The sequence below is a fragment of the Mustela nivalis genome, assembly GCF_964662115.1.
Source record: "Mustela nivalis genome assembly, chromosome: 1".
Classification (NCBI taxonomy): Eukaryota; Metazoa; Chordata; class Mammalia; order Carnivora; family Mustelidae; genus Mustela; species Mustela nivalis.
The window spans coordinates 199,569,251-199,586,706 of NC_139020.1; the positions used below are offsets into that span (position 1 = coordinate 199,569,251).

Below are 17,456 nucleotides of genomic sequence, written 5' to 3' on the forward strand. Positions count from 1 at the left end.
TCTAGGTCTCTGACCAGCAGTCCCCTCAGGCCTTCCAAAGAGAATCTGTCATCATCCCAAGAAACTCCGTGACCCGACTTAGATTTATGGACTTGGTTCCAGAATCTGTGAGCCTCTCCCAAGCACTCAGATCCCCCTAAGGGTCTCCAGAACCCAACCAGTTCCTCTTCTCTCCCTGGCAGAGGTGGATGTTGGGGTGAGGGGGAGAAAAGGGGGCTGAGGCGGAGTGCTTGCCGGGATGAATCGTAGGAGGTGACGGCACCCGGAGCTCCCAAGCTGCCTCAGCGACCTCCATCAGACTCTGGAGGTCAAGGCCAGGCTGGCCCAAGGGAGCCAGAGCCCTGCCTCCAGAGTGGAGATTGCCTGGGGGCGGCTCAGAGCTGGTGGGACTTGGGTTCAGATCCCTTGTCCTTCGGGTGCCACAAGTGTCGCGGGTATGATTTGTTGTCTCCGCAGAGACTGGAGTGCTGAATGCCCAACCTGAGTGTGTCCTGTGTGCTAAATGCCCAACTGGAGTGCTGAATGCCCAACCAGCAGGTCCCGGCAAAAGATAGAGTGTCCTAACTTGATTTCACGTTCACCTAGAACTTCCCTACAGCTTTGAACCAAAGTTGCTCATAGGATTTCCCCACACTACTTATTAGATGAGTTATCTATGTCATGGAGCCATCAAAATGTTCCCCCAATTCCAACATACCTGAAGGCGGCCTTCTGCTCCCAGCAGGGTCTGCTGGCTACCGTCACTCTTCCTTTGTGACCAGGAACAGCGCCTACACAGTCTTTCCCAAGCAGATGGATCGGTCAGAGAAGAGCCTTTGCTGAACGGAGGGAGGGCGGGTGCTGCTTAAAATTATGCCATCTTCAAACATCGTTCTTGAAAGCCTTTCCAGCCGCTCAGTTTCAGTGCCCTGGGGCAAAGCCCCACTGCAGTTACCAGGCTGGGGGGTGCGGGGAAGGTGGGCCCTTTGGAAATCCTGGAGGACAGCCCCAGAGGTTGGGTCCCATCTCACGGGGTGGGGGGGAGGGGGAGGACGGAAGCACAAACCCAGCCGAGGGCGGTGGGCTGCAGGAGCGAGGCGGTACGGGAACTGGCTGTCCTAGCCCGAGGGACTCCAGGAAGGGCCTGTCCAGGCGCAGTGAGCGAGACCGTGGGGCGGAGGAGGCAGACCGCAGGAAGCCCTGAGTCCGTCAGGGCCGCCCCTGGGCTGACGCGGGGAGCGCCACCGAGGGCGGCCATTGGGGGGCGCTCAAGCGGGACGGGGTAGCGGCGCCGGCCTCGCCCACACAGCGGACGCCGGCGCGGGCGGCCGATGGGGGGCGCCGTCGCGAGAGGAGCACCGCGGCGCCATCGCTGCCACTCCCGAATGGAGCTCCGGTGCAGGACGCCGGCCCGCAGGCAGGGCCCCCAGGGCCCCGGGGCATCTGCTCTTCCTCTGCTGCTACTGCTGCTGCTGCCACTGAGGCCCGTGGGTGAGCCCCATCCCGCCCCCCCCACCCCCAGGCCTTCGCGGGGCCTCGTCTGACTGCCTCGCCCGGGCCTGACCTGACCCTCACTGCATCCTTCCTCAGGCTGCCTGGCGAGCCAAGCCCCAGGGACACTGCCTGAGCCTGCTTCCGCCGACCCTGGCGTCCCCTGCGGCCCCAATGCCACCTGTCCCTCAGACGAGCCTCGCCTCCCCCGCCAGGCCCCCACCGACCTGTCGCAGCCCATGACCCCCCAGACCCAGACCATGTCTGTTTCTACCGGGTACAACATCTTCCTCAGTGAGTACCGTGGACTCCCTGGGGGAGGAGGGTGCAGGAGCCATCGGAAGGACCTGTGACCCCTGGGGACCGAGGGGGACGGCGGAGGAAGGGGCAGGGAGGAGTGAGAAGAGAGCTTCCTCGTACAGGGGTTTGTTGAGCATCTACTGGGGGCCAGGCCTCCCGTCCTGGAGACGTGGGAAGGAAGGACACTCAGAGGAGACTGGGGAGCACTGCTGTGTCCCCGCCCCCCCCCCCCAGAGCTGACCCAGGCTCCCAGCCAAGGACTTAGGGGATTTCCAGCACAGCTTTCAGGGAGCCACCCCATGGGTGTCTCGGGAGCACCCCCGGGCGACCTTCTCTCCAGCAGCAGCTTTCCATCGTGTTGAACAGAAACCCCCAGAATGATTTCTTATCTTGGAACTCAGTGCCCACAACTGAGCTGCCACCAGAAGCCTGTCTCACAGGGCCCACTGCGTGCCGACACCCCCTCTCCTATGTGGCGCCCAACACGTGCTGGTGCTGGCCCATGCAGGCTGATGTCCCCATCCACACACAGTCCCCCCCCCTACCCCCCGCAGGAAAACCCTGGGGGTGGGTTACTCTGAGGTTAGATATGTGCATTTTCGGTTTGAGAAGTTTTCCAAAGTGGCTGCACGCTCCCCGCAACCGGGGATGAGTGGTCTGGGCCGGTAACCCTCACCCATTGCTTGGGGCCAGAGCCACTGAGTTTCGTCGGGCAGGTGGTGTGGAGGGGAACCTCCCTGTGCTGAGGTCTGCAGGGCTCGCGGAGGATTCCTGGGGCTCAGCAGCTTCGAGGTTGGCTTGCTGCTGGGATGTCGTCCTTGGGGTGTGTCTGTTCACGCCCATGGCCCGTTTTTCTCTTGGGTCATCTCACTGAATCACAGGAGGGTTCCCAGAGGAGGGAGAGGGGTCTGGCTGGGCCGAAGTATGGGGGGTGGGTGCAGACAGAAACACGGATGAGTTTCTGAAGGATCTGGTCAGAGTTCCAGGCCCAGTGCCATACCAGAATGGGGGCTGGGAATGCTCTGGGCCCCCGGTCTGGGGGAGGAGGGACAGGGGTACCTGGGCAGCGCTGAGGCCCTTTAGAAGCTGCAGACTTCCATTTTCATGTGCAAAAAAAGAGAGATTCCTGTGGGAAAAGAGAATCACTGCCTGAGTGTGGGCCACAGCTGGAGAGGCAGGAGATGGTCTGAGGGGAGGGAAGGCACCTTGGGGCCGGGGGGGGGGGGGGTTGCACGGGCCCATCCTCCAGCAAGCTCTCACCTTCCTCCTCAGCCTGCGGCTCCTCCCAGGAGAAGGACCCCACTCTCAGGGACCCAGAGGCCATGGCTCGGCGGTGGCCATGGATGGTCAGTGTGCAGGCCAACGGCACACACATCTGTGCGGGCACCCTCATTGCCTCCCGCTGGGTGCTGACCGTGGCCCACTGCCTGATCTTGTGAGTTGGGGCCTAGGTGGGTGGGTGGAAAGGTATCCAGAGCCACGGGGCCTGGTCATGCTGCCAGCTGGGCCTTCGGCGGCAGCTGTGCTCTGGTCCCAACCCCAGCCTCTCTCTGGGCTGAGTCCTGCCAATTCCTGATTCCTTCCCACAGGGCTGGGCACTTGCTCCCCTCCCCTTGGCTCCCCAGGCCTCAGCAGTCCTGCTGTAGATAGGAGATGGGGGCTTGGAAGCCACTAGCCAGACCTCCTTTCTCCTAGCCGCAGAGAGGAGGTCCTAAGTCCTCCGTCCCACACACCGTTTGCTTCACTTACATGCCTTCCTTCCTTCTACCCATAGCCTTTGACCCTCCTTTGAAACCCTGGCCTGGGCCCCAGGGGCAGAAAGGGGTCGCATCACTCCTCTTGGCTTGCTGGGGCCAATAGATGAGAAGACAGGTGCTCCCCGGGGAGTCCGGGCGGCGTGGGGACAAGAGAGAGAGCATGCCCACGTGCCAGGGCCAGGGGAGGGCCTGAGGGCAGCATCCGGGGAAAAGCCTGCTCCAAGCCCAAGGGCTGACCTGGAGATTGAGATGCATGCTGGGAAAGGAGGCTGGAGGACGAGGCTGTGGCTGATTGATTGCGCCCAGCCTCTGCCACTTCCAGGGCCTGCACTGGGTACCAGACAGAGTCCAGAGTTTGGAACTAGAGAAAACCGGGTCCACGTTCCAGCTCTGCCACTTCCTGGCTGTGTGGCCTTGAGCCTGTTTGCTGGGCTTCTCTGAGTCTTGGTTTTCCTCTCCGTAAAGTAAAGGGTTGTTGTAAAGGGCAGGACCACACAGCGGATGTGCAGAGGGCCCTGTTCACAGCTGTTGGGAGAGAGGGGCTTGGGGGGCTTGAAGTAGGTGGGTGGCCTGCCTGGACTGACTCGGAGTGCCACAGCGGGGTGGAGGCCCGGGTGGGTTGCCTGGACCTGAAGACAGACTCCCCTCGTGGTCCCCTAGGCAAAATGTTACCTATTCAGTGCGGGTGGGGAGCCCGAGAATAGACCAGAAATCCCCGACGACCTCCGACGTCCCGGTGTACCAGGTCATCTTGAACAAACGGTACCGGCCCCATCGGTACTGGTCCTGGGTGGGTCGGGCCCACGACATTGCCCTCCTCAAGCTCATGTGGCCGCTCAAATACAACAAGTACGTCTGGCCCATCTGCCTGCCTGGCTTGGACTTTGAGGTGAAGGACGGCTCCCTCTGCACTGTAACGGGCTGGGGACTCCCCAAGTTTGACGGTGAGTCAGAGCCTCTCCGGAACCGGTGGGGGGCGTGGTGGTGTGTGGGCGAGAACCCAGGGGGGGGAAGGCCGGGGTCTCTGTGGACAGCTGTTTCTTCGGGCTCTGGTCTCCTTCCCCCTGGGGGGTCTTGGCAGCAAATGCGTCATGACCCTTCAGGCCTGAAGGGTCCCAGAGGCCCATGAGCCCTCAGCCCCAGGCCAGGGCCTGTAAACAGGACTTCCTTGAAGGCAGAGGGGCGCAGAGTGACAGCTTGCCTTGGGCGTGCAATCCGAGGATTTGAAGCAGAAATTTGCAGTGGGAGGAATAGGGTTTGGTGACTGTAGAAAGTTCCCCCAGCGGCCCTGCATGGTTGGCTAAGGGCCGTCTGCAGCCAGAGTTGGCTAAGGGCCAGTCTGCAGCCAGTGAACCTCAAGTCCTTTATCTTCCCCGGGGATGGAGCAAGGCCCAAAGTGTAGGAGGGTCTTCCCAGGCCCACCCAGGCGCTATTTTCTTAGGAGTTTTAGGAAGGCCCAGTCCATTCAGGGAGCCCCTCTTTTCCACAAGGCAGGCGCTCATCCCTTTGGCTTCACGGAACCATCTTGCCTAAAAATAGTCTGCAGTGGTTCCAGCCTGGGGCTGCGGGTGGCTGTTTGTCTTTCCTGCCGCGGCCTGTCTGGGGAATGGCTGAGGATGGCCCCCCAGGGGCTCCAGCTAGAGACAGAGTCACACTGGAAGAGAGGGAGGACGGGGCAGGAGGTGGGAGGGCCTAGGGCCCACAGAGTGGGGTTGGGGGGGTGGGGGGGGTCTGGGCTAGCTAGGGTGAAAGAGACCTTTGGGGGAGGCTTAGCAAAGGAGGAATTTGGACCTGAGAGGGGCTGCGCAGGCCTTTGAGCTGGAAGGGTAGACGCCAAGCTGCTGAGATGGGAACAGACCCCATGGACTGGAGTCTGGTAGGGGTGAGACCAGGCCTGGCGAGGCCAGGCTGAGGGCAGCCTGCTCCGAGATCTCCAGGAGGGCCTCCTCAGAGGCTGGGGGGAGCAGGCCAGCCGCAGCAAGGACAGCCCCCCCACTGGCAGTGAACCATGGGGGGGGACCTGTCCCCGCAGGCGTGTGGCCCCAGTTCCGGAGCATTCAGGAGAAGGGAGTCACCATCCTGAACAGCAAGGACTGTGACAAGTTATACCACAAGACCTCCAAAGTGCCCTCTCTGGTTCGGGTCGTGGACTCCCAGATGGTCTGTGCGGAGGACTTGAACCGGGAAAACTTCTGCTACGTGAGCACCTTCCTCCTTGCTCCCTCACCTCCAGGGGCGCCTGCAGAGATGGGGGGGGCGCTCAGAGGGGAGGGGAGGACGGAGGAAGAGATGGGAAGGGAGAGAGAAGGGGGTGGTGAGAAGAAGTGGGGTGGGAGCCTGAGGGGGGGGGAGGTGAACCTTTCTGAGGGAGGTCTCCTGGGTCTGGACCTCGAGGACACCTCTCAGCTAGCTGACCCCCTGGGTTGTAGTAGGGGAGCTGCTGTGGAAGACAAGTGGCATGAGGGTACCTTGCTTTGTCCTTGAGCCGGAGCACATCTCCCTCTGACCCTTTTCGTTACACACGCCTCCTGCAGGAGATAAGTGGCGAGCCCTTGGCCTGTTCTGTGGACACTACGTGGTACCTGGTGGGACTGGTGACCTGGGGCCCAGGCTGCGGGAGGAGCGAGGCCCCGCCCATCTACCTGCAGGTCACCGCCTACCAGCACTGGATCTGGGAACAGGTCAGCGGGCAGGCCCTGCCAGCCCCATCCAGGGCCCTGCTCCTGGTGCTCCTGCTGCCCCGCAACCTCCTTGCTGCCCTCTGAGACCCTCGCGCTGTCCCCTGGGGGTGCCGTCCTCACCCTCTGGGCCCAGCATGCTGCAGGTGTAGCTCTCCCTGCCCCGCAGGGCAGGGCAGAGCAGAGATGAGGTGCTCAATTAAATGCTTCTCTTCCCCAAGCTGCTTCCTTCCTGAGTCTGCTTGAGTGGGAGGTGAGCGAGCCCGGGAGGGGGGTGGAGTGAGGAGGCAGGGGGGAGAGGGGACTCCAGACTGTCTCTCCTGAAAGGCGCAGAGCCCCCTGGGTCTGTCTCCATCTATAGGTTTGGGGTGGCTCCCGCAGAAAGTGGAGGGAGAGTATAGGAATGATACTGGGGTCCAGAACATATTCTGTGGGCTGAAATGGGGCTGCTGGGACCCAGGGTGAGGCTGGGGTAAAGGGGCAGCTATATCTGGGCCAGGGCAAGGAGTGTGTTTTCTGGGCTACTTTAGTGGGAGTCAGGTTCTCCTTGACTTTGGCTGGAGCCACTCCCCCTCCCACTCCGTCTCTGCCCAGAAGCACTGTAGTGAACTTGGACCTTCCAGCCCTGTGCCCTGCCTAGAGCCTGAGGCAGGTGCCCACGGGGCTCAGACGTTAAGGGTGGCAGCCCTGCCTGTCCAAGAGAGACTAATAGAAGCCCTAGACCAGGGAGCAGGGCAGATGCAGCCCTGGCCTGGACATCCCCCTGTCTTTACCAGCAGCTTCTCCGACTTCCGGTGGCCCCTGCCCCTCTGGGCCTCTGTTGACTGGGCCACACAGGAAGCCTCTGGCCTGTATGTGCTGTAGGACCTTAACCACAACCTTAACCTCCTGCATGAGAAGCCCGTAGGCTAGACCGTGAGGCTAGAGTCAGGGTTCTGACTCCAGGCCCATAGCGGGGCTTCTGGGGTTTCTCTGTCCCTTCATGGCTCCGTGACCCGTGTCTTCCCCGGGTCCCTCTTCTTGCATCACAGTCATCCAGCTCCAGGTCAGGATCCACACTGGACCCCGTCCCCAGCATGGGGCTCAGGCCACAAAGTGAAGGGGGGAGGAGGAGAGAGGGGGCAGCTTCCTCCCGGTCTCGATGCCCAGCTGGCGGGTGCCTCTCCCTCCAGCTCGTCCCAGTTCAGGCTGGGGGCATAGTTAGGGGAGGGAGATCCTGCTTGGCCAGTGCCGCCCGCCAGCCTGTCCCAGTGCGTCACCCTCTGCGTATATGCTCCAGGGACAGGGCACCCCGAGGGATCATCTCAGGCCACTCAGGTACAAGAAGGCACTCAGCTTTATTTACACATCCGTCGCAGGCCACCAGGGCTGCTCGCCCCAGCTCAGGAACGAACCATGGGGTCTCCTCAGTTTCCAGGCCCAGATGTGTGCGTCTCCGCGGAGGTTAGCCACCATGTGGAAATCCCTCTGTATGTCCCCTCCCCGAAAAGTCAGCCTTGGGGTGAGGGCTGTGGGCCTCCCCGACTCTGGTCCGCAGTGACTCCCGGAGGCGCCACCATTGAGGTGGTAGAAGAGGGAGCTGGATGCTGTTCTGCACAACAGGTGGAAGGCTGCCTGCTGCCTTGGCGCCCCTGACTGTCCCCTGCGGTGACCCCGGCAGGGGAGGGGGGACCCTGACGACCCCCACAATGCTCCCCTCGGCTTCTCTGGGTCTCCCTGGATTCTCCCAGATGGGGCCCTGCTACCAGCTTTCTTCCCTTCTCCCTTTAGCCCGCAGGCCTCAGCCTTCTGCACCCCGACCCACCCCTGAGGCCCCCCCACAGCCCCGAGTCCCCAGGCCTCACCCTCGGCCTCCCAGCAGCCTCAGCTCCAGTGCGGCTGCCTGGCATGTGGGGCTGGAGTTCCCCTGCCTCCAGATGGGCGTTCTAGTCACCTCCCCGGCCGGGACCCCGGCTGGGCATGGGCCTGGGCAAGCTCCCTGGCTACCAGGGCTGCGTCTGGAGAAGGCTGAGAGCCTCGGCTCGGCTTCCCCCAGTGACCCTCTTCTCCCCCGCGGCCAGCCTGGCTGTGGCGTCACACCCCAGCCCCTCCAGTTCTGCCGTCTCCTTCTAAGAGGCAAGCCACGTCCTGTCAGCCCCGCAGAGCCACTGCTGTTCCTGGCAGCAGGGACAGAGGCATGTCTGGGTGGGGGCAAGGCCACCCCACTCCGGATCTGCAGGGGGACAGTGGCCCAAAACCACCTTTGCTGAGCGGCCACGTGGATGAGGTGAAAGAATTGGAGTCCAGGCTGGGAGGCAGGATGCCAGGTGCAGTCCCGCCCCTGCCCCCCAGTGGGCTGTCAGGATGGGGCCTCAGCAGGCCCCTCCAAGCCAAGAAGAGGGTGTTCTGCAATCTCTCTAGTCCACGGATGTGCTGGGAGTCCAAGATGCCCGGACCCTGGCCAGAACTTGAGCCCCAGGGCTAGCCAGCCTGGGCTGCCACCTCCAGGAAGCCCTCCTCATTTCTCCCCTTTCTTCTTCTTGGCTTCGTTCTTCTCATCCTCTTCTACCTTGATGGCCACGGTGTCCACACTGTCCTTCTTCTTCTTCTTCTTCTTATCCTCTGTGGGGTAGAAGAGGGACAGGGGGCCGGGGTGAGGCAGGGGGTCATAGGACCCGCACCAGAGCCCCCCACAGCCAGCCCATCACTTCTTCCTTCCAAACCTCTCTCACCTGCAGAAGAGCTCCTTGTGTTACCTGCCTCACTCGTCCCGTTTGTGCACTCTGGTCTCTAGGGACCAAAACCTCATGCTGGGTGAGGGGAGGAGCAGGGCCACTCTCAGTGGCAGGACTGAGAATCGGGCTGGTTTAGGAGGGACAGGTGGCGGGGGAGGGGGGGTTGGGGGACCCCTGTCTGCTCACCTCCAGGGATCTCCGTGAGCTCATTGAGGGGGGGCACCGTCTCCAGTTTGTCCGTGTACATCTTGGCGGCCTTCCGCTGCAAGTAGCGGGCTTCAATCTCCTTCCGGGTCCGGGGCACGCGGCAGTTGAAGATGCAGCACAGAGTGATGACTGTGACAGGGGTGGGGGTAGGGGGTGGACAGAGCAGGCTTGGCCAAGGCTGGAGCTCAGACATCCCAGGAACGGTCCCCACATTTCAGACCTGCCCTCACCTGCCTACGTGCATCTCACCCAGCAATCGCTGGCAGAAGGCTCTTCGTTTGCATGAGATCCTTGTAGGCTCTGGGATTCTTCCTGAGATCTCTTCTCCTGAGCAGGGCGGACTTCAGAGAGTCACACAGGGACCCGCTCTCCGAAGGACCTGGCGCTGGGCTTAATGGGCTGCTGTCGCTGTTCTTAACAATTTCTGAACAAGGGGGTTCTGTACTTTTTGCACTGGCCTCTAAGTCCTATTGCTGATCTTGCTTTCTGACTAGATCGGGGCCCCTGGAGGACAGGACAGAGGCCTGCACAGTGACTCAAACGACAGCCACCCAGACGCTGGCCTGTGTTCCCACCCAGGCCTCTCAACTCCTGGTGCTTCCCCTCCAGCCTCCTGAGAGGACCTCAAACACTGAAGGACGGGGCCATGTCTCCCTCAGCCTCCCTTAGGACAAGCCTGGGCTTCTCCTGGCCATGAGGGTCCCCCAGAGGGCACAGACCCTGCCCTGGGGCGTTTACGCAGATAGTTATTCCAGGAACGGTTTTCCGGCTGAAGGCAGCTGTGCCCACGCGAGCTGGGCCAAGGAATGGAGCTGGCCTGTCTAGTGATGGGCAGGGCTGGGCACGGCTGCCAGGACCCGGCTGGACTGAGTTTGTTTTTCTAAGGCCCCACAGTCTGACCACCCTGGCCCCGGCCTCGGGGGAGGGGACCGGGCTGCTGCTTATTATAAATCGGATGACAGGACATAACTTCCTGGCAGACTCCTGGGGGCAGGATGGCCAAGCAGGACAAGCCAGGCCTATTTTAAGGAAGATGGATTAGACCGATGTAGCCGGGACTGAAGCACCCTTTGGGGTCAACTTATGCAACCCCTTCAGCCAAATCTTGTGGCCCCACTAAGTCTCACCCAGATTCACAGAATGAGGGGGAAAAAAAAAGAATGAATGAATGCGTGGGTTGCTCTCAAATCCTTTGCTCCTGAGGACAACCAGATTCCCGAATGGATGGACAGGGGAGCTGACAAGAATCGGGAACCCTGGGGGACTGCACGAGACCCCAGCAGTAGGTCTGACTGCACAGGGCTGTCCAGGGGCATGCGCTTCTCCTGGCACCTTGGATAAGCCTTTCTTATCCCTTCGAAGCTGGGTTCTAGTCTTCTCCAGGTCCCGGTGCGTATGCCCACGGCCCTGATCCTGCTGGCTTGGGCCCCCCCTTCTAGCCGCCCGCTGGGCACGTCCTCTCACATGCTTGCTCTCCCCAGAGGCTGGTCCCAGGCCCCGATAAAGCCCGGGATCCAAAGGGAGCTCAGCTATTGGCACCTGGATCGGGGCTCAGACGCTGCCCCTCGATCCAGGCCTGCCCCACCCAGACTGGCCTGGTCATTTCTCATCAAAGAAGTTAAAAAACAATGTGCCTTGGATGGAGATCCAGGGCCCCGACAGGGGCTTGCAATGTGAGTCCCCAGGCTGGAGAGACCTCCCGGGGCACCCCCGTCCAAAGCCAGCCCCTCTGCTCAAGGTTCTGGGGTGACACGTCACCAACAGTGGTGCCACTAGGCCCAAGCTGACTGGGAGTCAGGAAAGACGATTCATCCCCAGAAGATGGGGTTAGGCCCTCTCTGCTCCCTAGAGCCTGGCACGGAAGGTGACCACGAGTAGAGACCGGCTGCTCAGAGGCCTTTGGGACTCTAGGGAGAGTTCCTTTTCTAGGAAATAGGGTGGGGTGTAGGAGCTGGTCTACATGCTTCACATCCAAGCTCCTCTTTGGGTCTGACATTGCAACCTTCTTGTGTGGTCCAGGCACCTCCACTGTCTGGGGCCGAGCAGAGCCCGGAGAGGCTAGCCTGTGTCTAGAGGCCCTTTGGTGTCTTTACTCCTGCTCGCTGGAGTACCCTGGAACGGCTCCCTTGACCTGCACCCTACACCCGCTCCAGCAGGCAGATGCCTCTCAGAATCCTGCTTCTTGGTGCTGGGGTGCAGGTGTGGGGTGGCAGACGGGGCCATGGTTTCCCCTCTGGATACCTGGGCTCGGGCCGCAGCCACAGCTGGCTGGCCGCGGGGCCTCCACAGAGAGGACTCAGTAGTTCTTGCCTTGGCCAGGAATGAAATGTAGCCTCTTGCTCAGCTCCCACTCCCACCCCAGCCGTGAAGAAATGGTGATGGTGGGGTGTGGATTATTTTCCCACAAGGAGGGCCTTTCTGGTGCCAGGAGAAGCACATGCAAATCAGATGTCTTTGTCTCCCTTGGAGTCCTTACATCTGGGTGGGCCCTCTGCCAGGACGCTCCCCTCCAGGGGACTTCATCCTGGGACAGCTCCAGCTAGAACTTAAATGACATTTTCGCTGCCCAGACCCGGGGTGCAGTCAGCAAAAATCCTATAGCGGAGATCTGAGACTTTGTGTCGGGGGCATTTCCTCCCACCTCGGCTGATACCATCCTCTCTGCCTGGAATGCTTTTCCACTTGCCCACCCAGCAAAACTATGCATTCTCTCACTGATGTGCAGCTAAGAGACTCTTCTCCATGAAGCTTGTGTAGGGGGAGTGGGTTTGCTTTCTCTTCCTTGCCTGCATCTCTTCCGATCCATGGTGTACGGAAAGCGTTGTCAGACTCTACGTGGTACCCTGGCGGCCTCCCCCTTCCATTGGCCTTTCTCTACCCCTCTTTCCCCAGCGGCAGACCCCTTACTCTGGAAGGGCCGAAGGGAGCACACCAAACCCATTTCTGTTGTGAGTTCGCATCCAACAACTCCCAGTCCCAGGAGAGGAAGGGGTCTCCTGCTTTTAATTGAGGGGGGTGTGAGTCATTCCAGGGGAGTGGGAGTTGACAAGGCACGGTTTCCAGCCCGGGAGCCGCATCTGCCGGGCGTCTGGGGAGCCTCTAGGCTGAGCTGTGGCCAAGAATGGCCTTGCTGGGGCCTCTGGGTGTGGGCCCTTTAAGCGGGCCAAACTGCAGGAAAAGCATCAGGAGGCCAGCGATAGGGAAAAATGACACGTCCTCATCCTGGTTCAGTGGAGTCCCCTGTAATTACCGTAATTGCCCTGTGGCTGTGTCCCAGCCGGGCAGAATACTTCAGGTCACCACCAGCCTGTCAGTCCTCCACAGGGACTCTGTGTAGAACAGGAGATGCCAGAAACCACAGTGGGCCTCCTGCGGGCGGCTGGCCTGTTTGCACTGCCCGGAATTGCTGCTCTGAGCCCCTGGGGGATGGTGCTGGTAGGGATGGGGGGAGACAGGGGGTGCTGTGCTTCTGCAGCGGCGTGGGAGGGGGCGGGGAGCAGCTACTCACTGATGGACAACACGAAGAGTGAGAAGATGCCCACCACGTGCCAGAGGCGCATGTCCCAGAACACCACCGTCTCCTTGGTCAGCGGGGGCGGCTTGGGCTTGGGCGGGGCCGTGCTGGGCTGCAGGTCAGGAGAGAGCGAATTGAAGCCAGGCAGAGACCAGGGGCTGGGGCTGGGCAGAGAGAGGCCCAGGTTTCAGTAAGGACTCAGCCCGAGTGTTCCAGAATCTCCTAGAATCAGGTGTCTTATACAGTCACAGCCAACGCCCTGGATCTTGCGAGGGTCCAGGTTTAGAGCGAGAGAAGAAAGCAGAGCCCCAGAACCATGGAGCCAGTGACCTGGAGTACCAGGGTGCCTGAGGACACCAAGGCCTAAAGGGGCAAGGGGGGATGGCTTGTCCCAATCAGGTTCAAGTCCCCTTCAGGCAGACTGCTAGTCTCGCCTCCTGCTCCAGCCCGGGGCCCCACAGGCCAATGGGGTCTCAGGACCAAGGCCAGAGACAAGGCGAGGACGGTGCTGTCCTGGGGGACTTTGCTTCCAAGCATCCTCAGTGTGGGGTGGGGTGTGGAGCTGGACCTAGGTCCCGTGGCTCTGCTTCCTGGCCAGGACCCCCACTGGGTGACCTCAACATTTGCCTCTCCTGCCAGAGTCCTCTTCTGACTATGGGCTAGGCCGGAGCCCTCCCAGGACAGGACGAGATAAATAGTCTGCAAGGCGGCAGCGACACCTAGAGGCCAAGCATTGTAAGCATGGCTGGAACATCCCACCTTCCCAGTGAGATGCCACCTTGCTCTGGGAGTCTAGGGGGACACAGCCCTGCCCTGGGGGACTGAGGGAACAAGACCCTGCCCAGTAGGTCTGGGTAAGACCTGTCCCTAACCTGAGGGACTGAGAGGGCTATGACCCTATCTCTGTCACCAAATTAGGCTGAGGGATGTGGGCCGTGGAGAGGGGGGAGTGGGGGGCGGGTGGGATTGGTTAAGGCTCAGAGGGAGGGAAGATGCTGGGACATCTGTGGACTTTGCTGTCTCCGGACTAACTGAATCAGGACAGACCTGCAGTCTCCTCTGGCTCTCTAGGAAGGAAAGGCAGCTCGAAGCTCAACCATCCATCTGGTCTTTCCCCTGGTCCATGAGGCATGGGCTGTGCACCTACCACAAGCCAGGAGCTTCCTCATCTCAACAACACCGCCCTTCAGCACGTCCCAGGTAATCTGTGAGCTTGGGATTGGTATGTGATTCCCCATCACTTTTCCCTGAGTCAGGATAAACTTGTTACCTCTAAGCCTCACGTTCTCCACCTGTAACTTGAGTCAGGTGGTTCCTGGGCTTTCTGGGAAGCTCTCTCTACCCGATCAGAGTGGTAATGATGAGGAGAAGATACCCTTCCTCAGCATCATCCCGGGGGACTGGATCCATTTGTAGGGTGAGACACATGGATGTGGGGTCAGGCACCTCTGTGGGGTCAGGGCACATGTGTGTAGGTACAGGGTATGCGTGCTGTGGGGGTATGCATCTGTGGTCAGTCATAGGTCTGTAGAGTCCAGTGCTGTCTGGGCCAGGGTCTGGGCAGTGGCTGGCTTCCCAATTCTAAGGCTCAGTGTGTTTGGTCCGGCTGGGCTGTATGGCTGGAAGGTTCTCAGGTCCAGAGACAAGATCTCGGATTCTGGGCCCCAGTAGCTGAGAGTCCACTTCTGACACCTTCTCATTCTAGCCTTGTTCTGGGCAGAATTAAGATTCTAATCTCACCCTGATAGGGATCTTGGGTAGAGGGTACTAGCCAAGAGTGGCCATCTCTGTGGTGGGCACTGCGGAAGGTCTAAACCTAAAGCTTGGGAGCCCCAGGCTCCAGCAGCTGGAGAATGCTGCCTGGAGGGGCCGTCGTGGGTGGTGTTGCGGACTCCGGCCCTACCCATCCTTCTGGTGCTTGCCTGGATCCCCTGGGCTCAGCCAGGCCCTTGTTCAGGCTGTAGGCAAATGGCAGGCAGATGAACTGCAAATGCAATTTCCCTTGATGAGCAGGGAGAAGATGAGCTCCCGGGGGCTGAGGGGAAGAGTCCTTGGCTCAGAACGGACACGAGCGCCACCCTCCGCCTTCTCCCGCACCCAGGCCAGCTCAGTTTCTGCACCCAAGGCCTTGGGGCAGCCAAGAAGGGGTCCAGGTACACTCTGTGTGACTCAGGCCAGCCTGGCTCCCCTTACAGGGACACTGGAGCTGACACCTGACTCCAGCCCAGCCTTTTGATCACACTCCCCGGTCAGGAGCATGGACAGGCTTAGTATTAGGGAATAGGGCTCTCTCTTCTTGTCCCTCAGACCCTCAGGTTCAGGGCTGTGTCCTCTTAGGTCCTCAGGATAAGACTGTTCTCCCTCTCCCATCCTGTCCCCTGGCACCTGCTCCCAAGGGCTCTCCTGGACGCCTCACTGTTTCTTGTCCTTCTTTCTCTCTGTTCTCTCCTCTCTGCCCCTTGCACAGGCTCCGAATCCTGCTCCTTCCTGGCCCTGCCTCTTGGGCCTTTCCATCTGGCCTCATGTTTCAGAATTCTGGTTCTGGTCTGCCTCTTTGGCTCCCCTTCAGGCTCAGCAGGAATTGGGGACAGAGGGGACAAGGAGGCTGCAATGGTCCCCACTCTTGCCCTCCCAGCCCTTCTCGGCCCTAGCCATGCTCCTGGCCATCCACCCCACCCATCCTCCTCACCTTACTGGGCTATCTCAGCAGTGTCCCCAGCTCCCCCAGCTACATGCCCTCTTCCAGTTTATCCTCCTCCAAAACTCATCCACGACTCTTCCCTGCTCAGAGACCTTTGCTGGCTCTCCATAATCACCATGACCAAGTAAGACCTCCTGAGCCCTGGGTCCTGCCCTGCCTGTACCTTCCCTCTGGGGCCAAGTGCTCCACATGGGAGCTGAACTCAACACCGGGCTCCTCTGTAAATGGTCTCAGTCTTGTTGTCTCCCTGACCCCACCCTCCAGCTTGGAAAGCCCTCACCTTCCCAAGGCTATGTCACCCCCATCAGCAGAAGATTTTTCCTCCAGCAGACTAGATCTAAGCAGACCCTAAGCTCAGGGACTAAGATTAGGAACTAGATCTCCCCTATCAGACTAGAGGTCACTGACACCCAGGACTCTGTCTCCCCCACCCCTCCCTGGCCCTCATTAGACCAAAGGCAAGAGGGTAAGGGCTGACTGAGCATAGCTGTATCCCCGGACAGGGAATCCATATGATCAGAGTGAGTCTCCCCCACCAGACTGAAATCTGGGGCTGTACCCTCCCATCAGGGACCCTAAGTTTGGGGGCTGAGTCTCCTGCACAGCCTGGAAGCACAGGGGACAGGGCAGTGTCACCCCACGATCCAGGTCTGCGAGGACAGTTGGAAGGGAAAAAGCCAGCTCCCAGGCAGATGGGCTTTCCCTAAGCCTCTGCTGGCGGGCCACAGCCTCCCCGGCCCTCCCGCGTCGCCACGCCTCACCTCCACCAGCTGCCCGGCGACCCTCGCGAAGCAGAGCCCCAGCGCCCAGAGGGGCCCCGCGCCCCGTCGCCGCCCCGCCATCTTCGCGCCCGCAGCTCCGCGCCCGCGGCTGCAGGTGGGGGGAGCCGGTCGCGCGGGGCCGGGCGCGGTTGGCCCGGTGACCGCCCCGCCAGCCGGCGCTCGCGGCGGCGATCTGGTCGCAGGCCGCGAGTGGGCATCATTTATTCATCATCGGTGTCTGGTTCCTGTGCTGCCGGCCCAGGGCCGGCCCCCCCCATCCCCTGGGGGATAAGAGTCTGGATCCCCCTCCCCTAACCTCAGCCAGTCCGCCCGAGGGGTGGGAGTGGGTGTGAGGAGGAGGATGGGCTGGGGGCGGGTCCTTGAACTACAGGTCCCACCCCCACCCCCCTACCCCCCCACCCCCGCCCCAGTTGGGCCTCAGTTTCTCCATCTGGGGCAAGGGGAGGGGCTAACATCTGCTGATCTAAATTTGAAAAACCCTGCTGGACCCAGGCTGGTGATGATAGTTTGCCCGGGGGGGGGGGGGGGGGGGGGGGGGGGGGGGGGTGTTGGTAGGCAGGTTGCCATAGGGACAGGCGCTCAGGGATGTCCTGGGCTTTCTGGGCTGGCTTCCTGCCCAGAAACGGGTCTGGTCACTCTGGACAGCGGAGCTACAGAGGGGGATGGGGACCTGGGGATGGTACGGTCAGCACTCTAGTTGTGGGTACTATGGAAGGTTCCTGAAGAAGCCAGCATCTGCTTCCCCCCGAGACAGGGAAGGCTCCACTTGGAAGGGCTGGAGGACCATTTCCCAACTCTGGCTGACCCTGAGCCTCTGCCACAGTCTGAGCCCCCATTGTCACTCCAGTCTGAGGCATGATCCTGACCTCACTCTCAACCTGGCCCACATGTTCTCGGGTCGTCAACCCACGATGAGCCTTGACAATCCAGGAATGGACGGAGGGTGGGTCTGAGGAGCTGTAGAGACCACAGGGGCTCTGAAGGAGGAGGAGGGAGGTCTGGGGTGGGAAGACTTCTCTGGTCCATCCTTCCTCTTCTCCCCTTTCCTACTTCCCCCCTCCCTTCCCCCCTCCTCCCTCCTCCCTCCTTCCTCCTCCCTCCCTTCTTCCCATCCTCCTCTCTCCTTTGTTATTTATCTTGTGCCTTCAGAGTGCTGGAGAACCAGCCAGCTGTTGGACCCTACATTCTTCATCACCATACACAGGGGAGAAGGCTGAGGGGCTTCGAGCATTGGGTCCACCCTCAGAACTAGGGATCTTGTATTACAGAGCACAGAGATGCAGCAGATGGGCGAGGACCAAGGCAAGTGACAGCAGAGAGCAGAGGGCCAGCT

At 60.9% G+C, this 17,456-nt stretch overlaps 2 protein-coding genes across 2 annotated transcripts; one reads left to right on the forward strand and one right to left on the reverse strand.

Moving 5' to 3' along the window:
• Positions 1–1,281: 1,281 nt before the first annotated feature.
• On the forward strand, positions 1,282–6,419 carry LOC309862569 (putative threonine protease PRSS50). The gene is made up of 6 exons (XM_082726569.1): positions 1,282–1,470; positions 1,570–1,764; positions 3,043–3,205; positions 4,188–4,471; positions 5,560–5,726; positions 6,062–6,419. The coding sequence occupies exons 1-6, from the start codon at positions 1,311–1,313 to the stop codon at positions 6,290–6,292; spliced, it is 1,200 nt and encodes a 399-aa protein (XP_082582695.1). The 5' UTR covers positions 1,282–1,310; the 3' UTR covers positions 6,293–6,419.
• A 1,122-nt stretch (positions 6,420–7,541) lies between these two features.
• TMIE (transmembrane inner ear) lies at positions 7,542–16,231 on the reverse strand. The gene is made up of 4 exons (XM_082684173.1): positions 16,103–16,231; positions 12,635–12,752; positions 9,106–9,255; positions 7,542–8,806 (listed from the first exon to the last, which is right to left on the reverse strand). Exons 1-4 carry the CDS (start codon positions 16,181–16,183, stop codon positions 8,703–8,705), a joined length of 453 nt encoding a protein of 150 aa, XP_082540299.1. The 5' UTR covers positions 16,184–16,231; the 3' UTR covers positions 7,542–8,702.
• Between the last annotated feature and the right edge of the window lie 1,225 nt (positions 16,232–17,456).

Excerpts from the sequence above, each read along its gene's own strand:
- TMIE (XM_082684173.1), bottom strand. The coding sequence starts at position 16,183 with ATGGCGGGGCGGCGACGGGGCGCGGGGCCCCTCTGGGCGCTGGGGCTC. Across the intron at positions 12,753-16,102 it reads TCGCCGGGCAGCTGGTGGAG|CCCAGCACGGCCCCGCCCAA; the intron begins GTGAGGCGTGGC and ends CCTGACCTGCAG. Across the intron at positions 8,807-9,105 it reads GCTCACGGAGATCCCTGGAG|AGGATAAGAAGAAGAAGAAG; the intron begins GTGAGCAGACAG and ends TCTACCCCACAG.
- LOC309862569 (XM_082726569.1), top strand. The coding sequence starts at position 1,311 with ATGGGGGGCGCCGTCGCGAGAGGAGCACCGCGGCGCCATCGCTGCCAC. Across the intron at positions 1,471-1,569 it reads GCTGCCACTGAGGCCCGTGG|GCTGCCTGGCGAGCCAAGCC; the intron begins GTGAGCCCCATC and ends ATCCTTCCTCAG. Across the intron at positions 3,206-4,187 it reads GTGGCCCACTGCCTGATCTT|GCAAAATGTTACCTATTCAG; the intron begins GTGAGTTGGGGC and ends GTGGTCCCCTAG.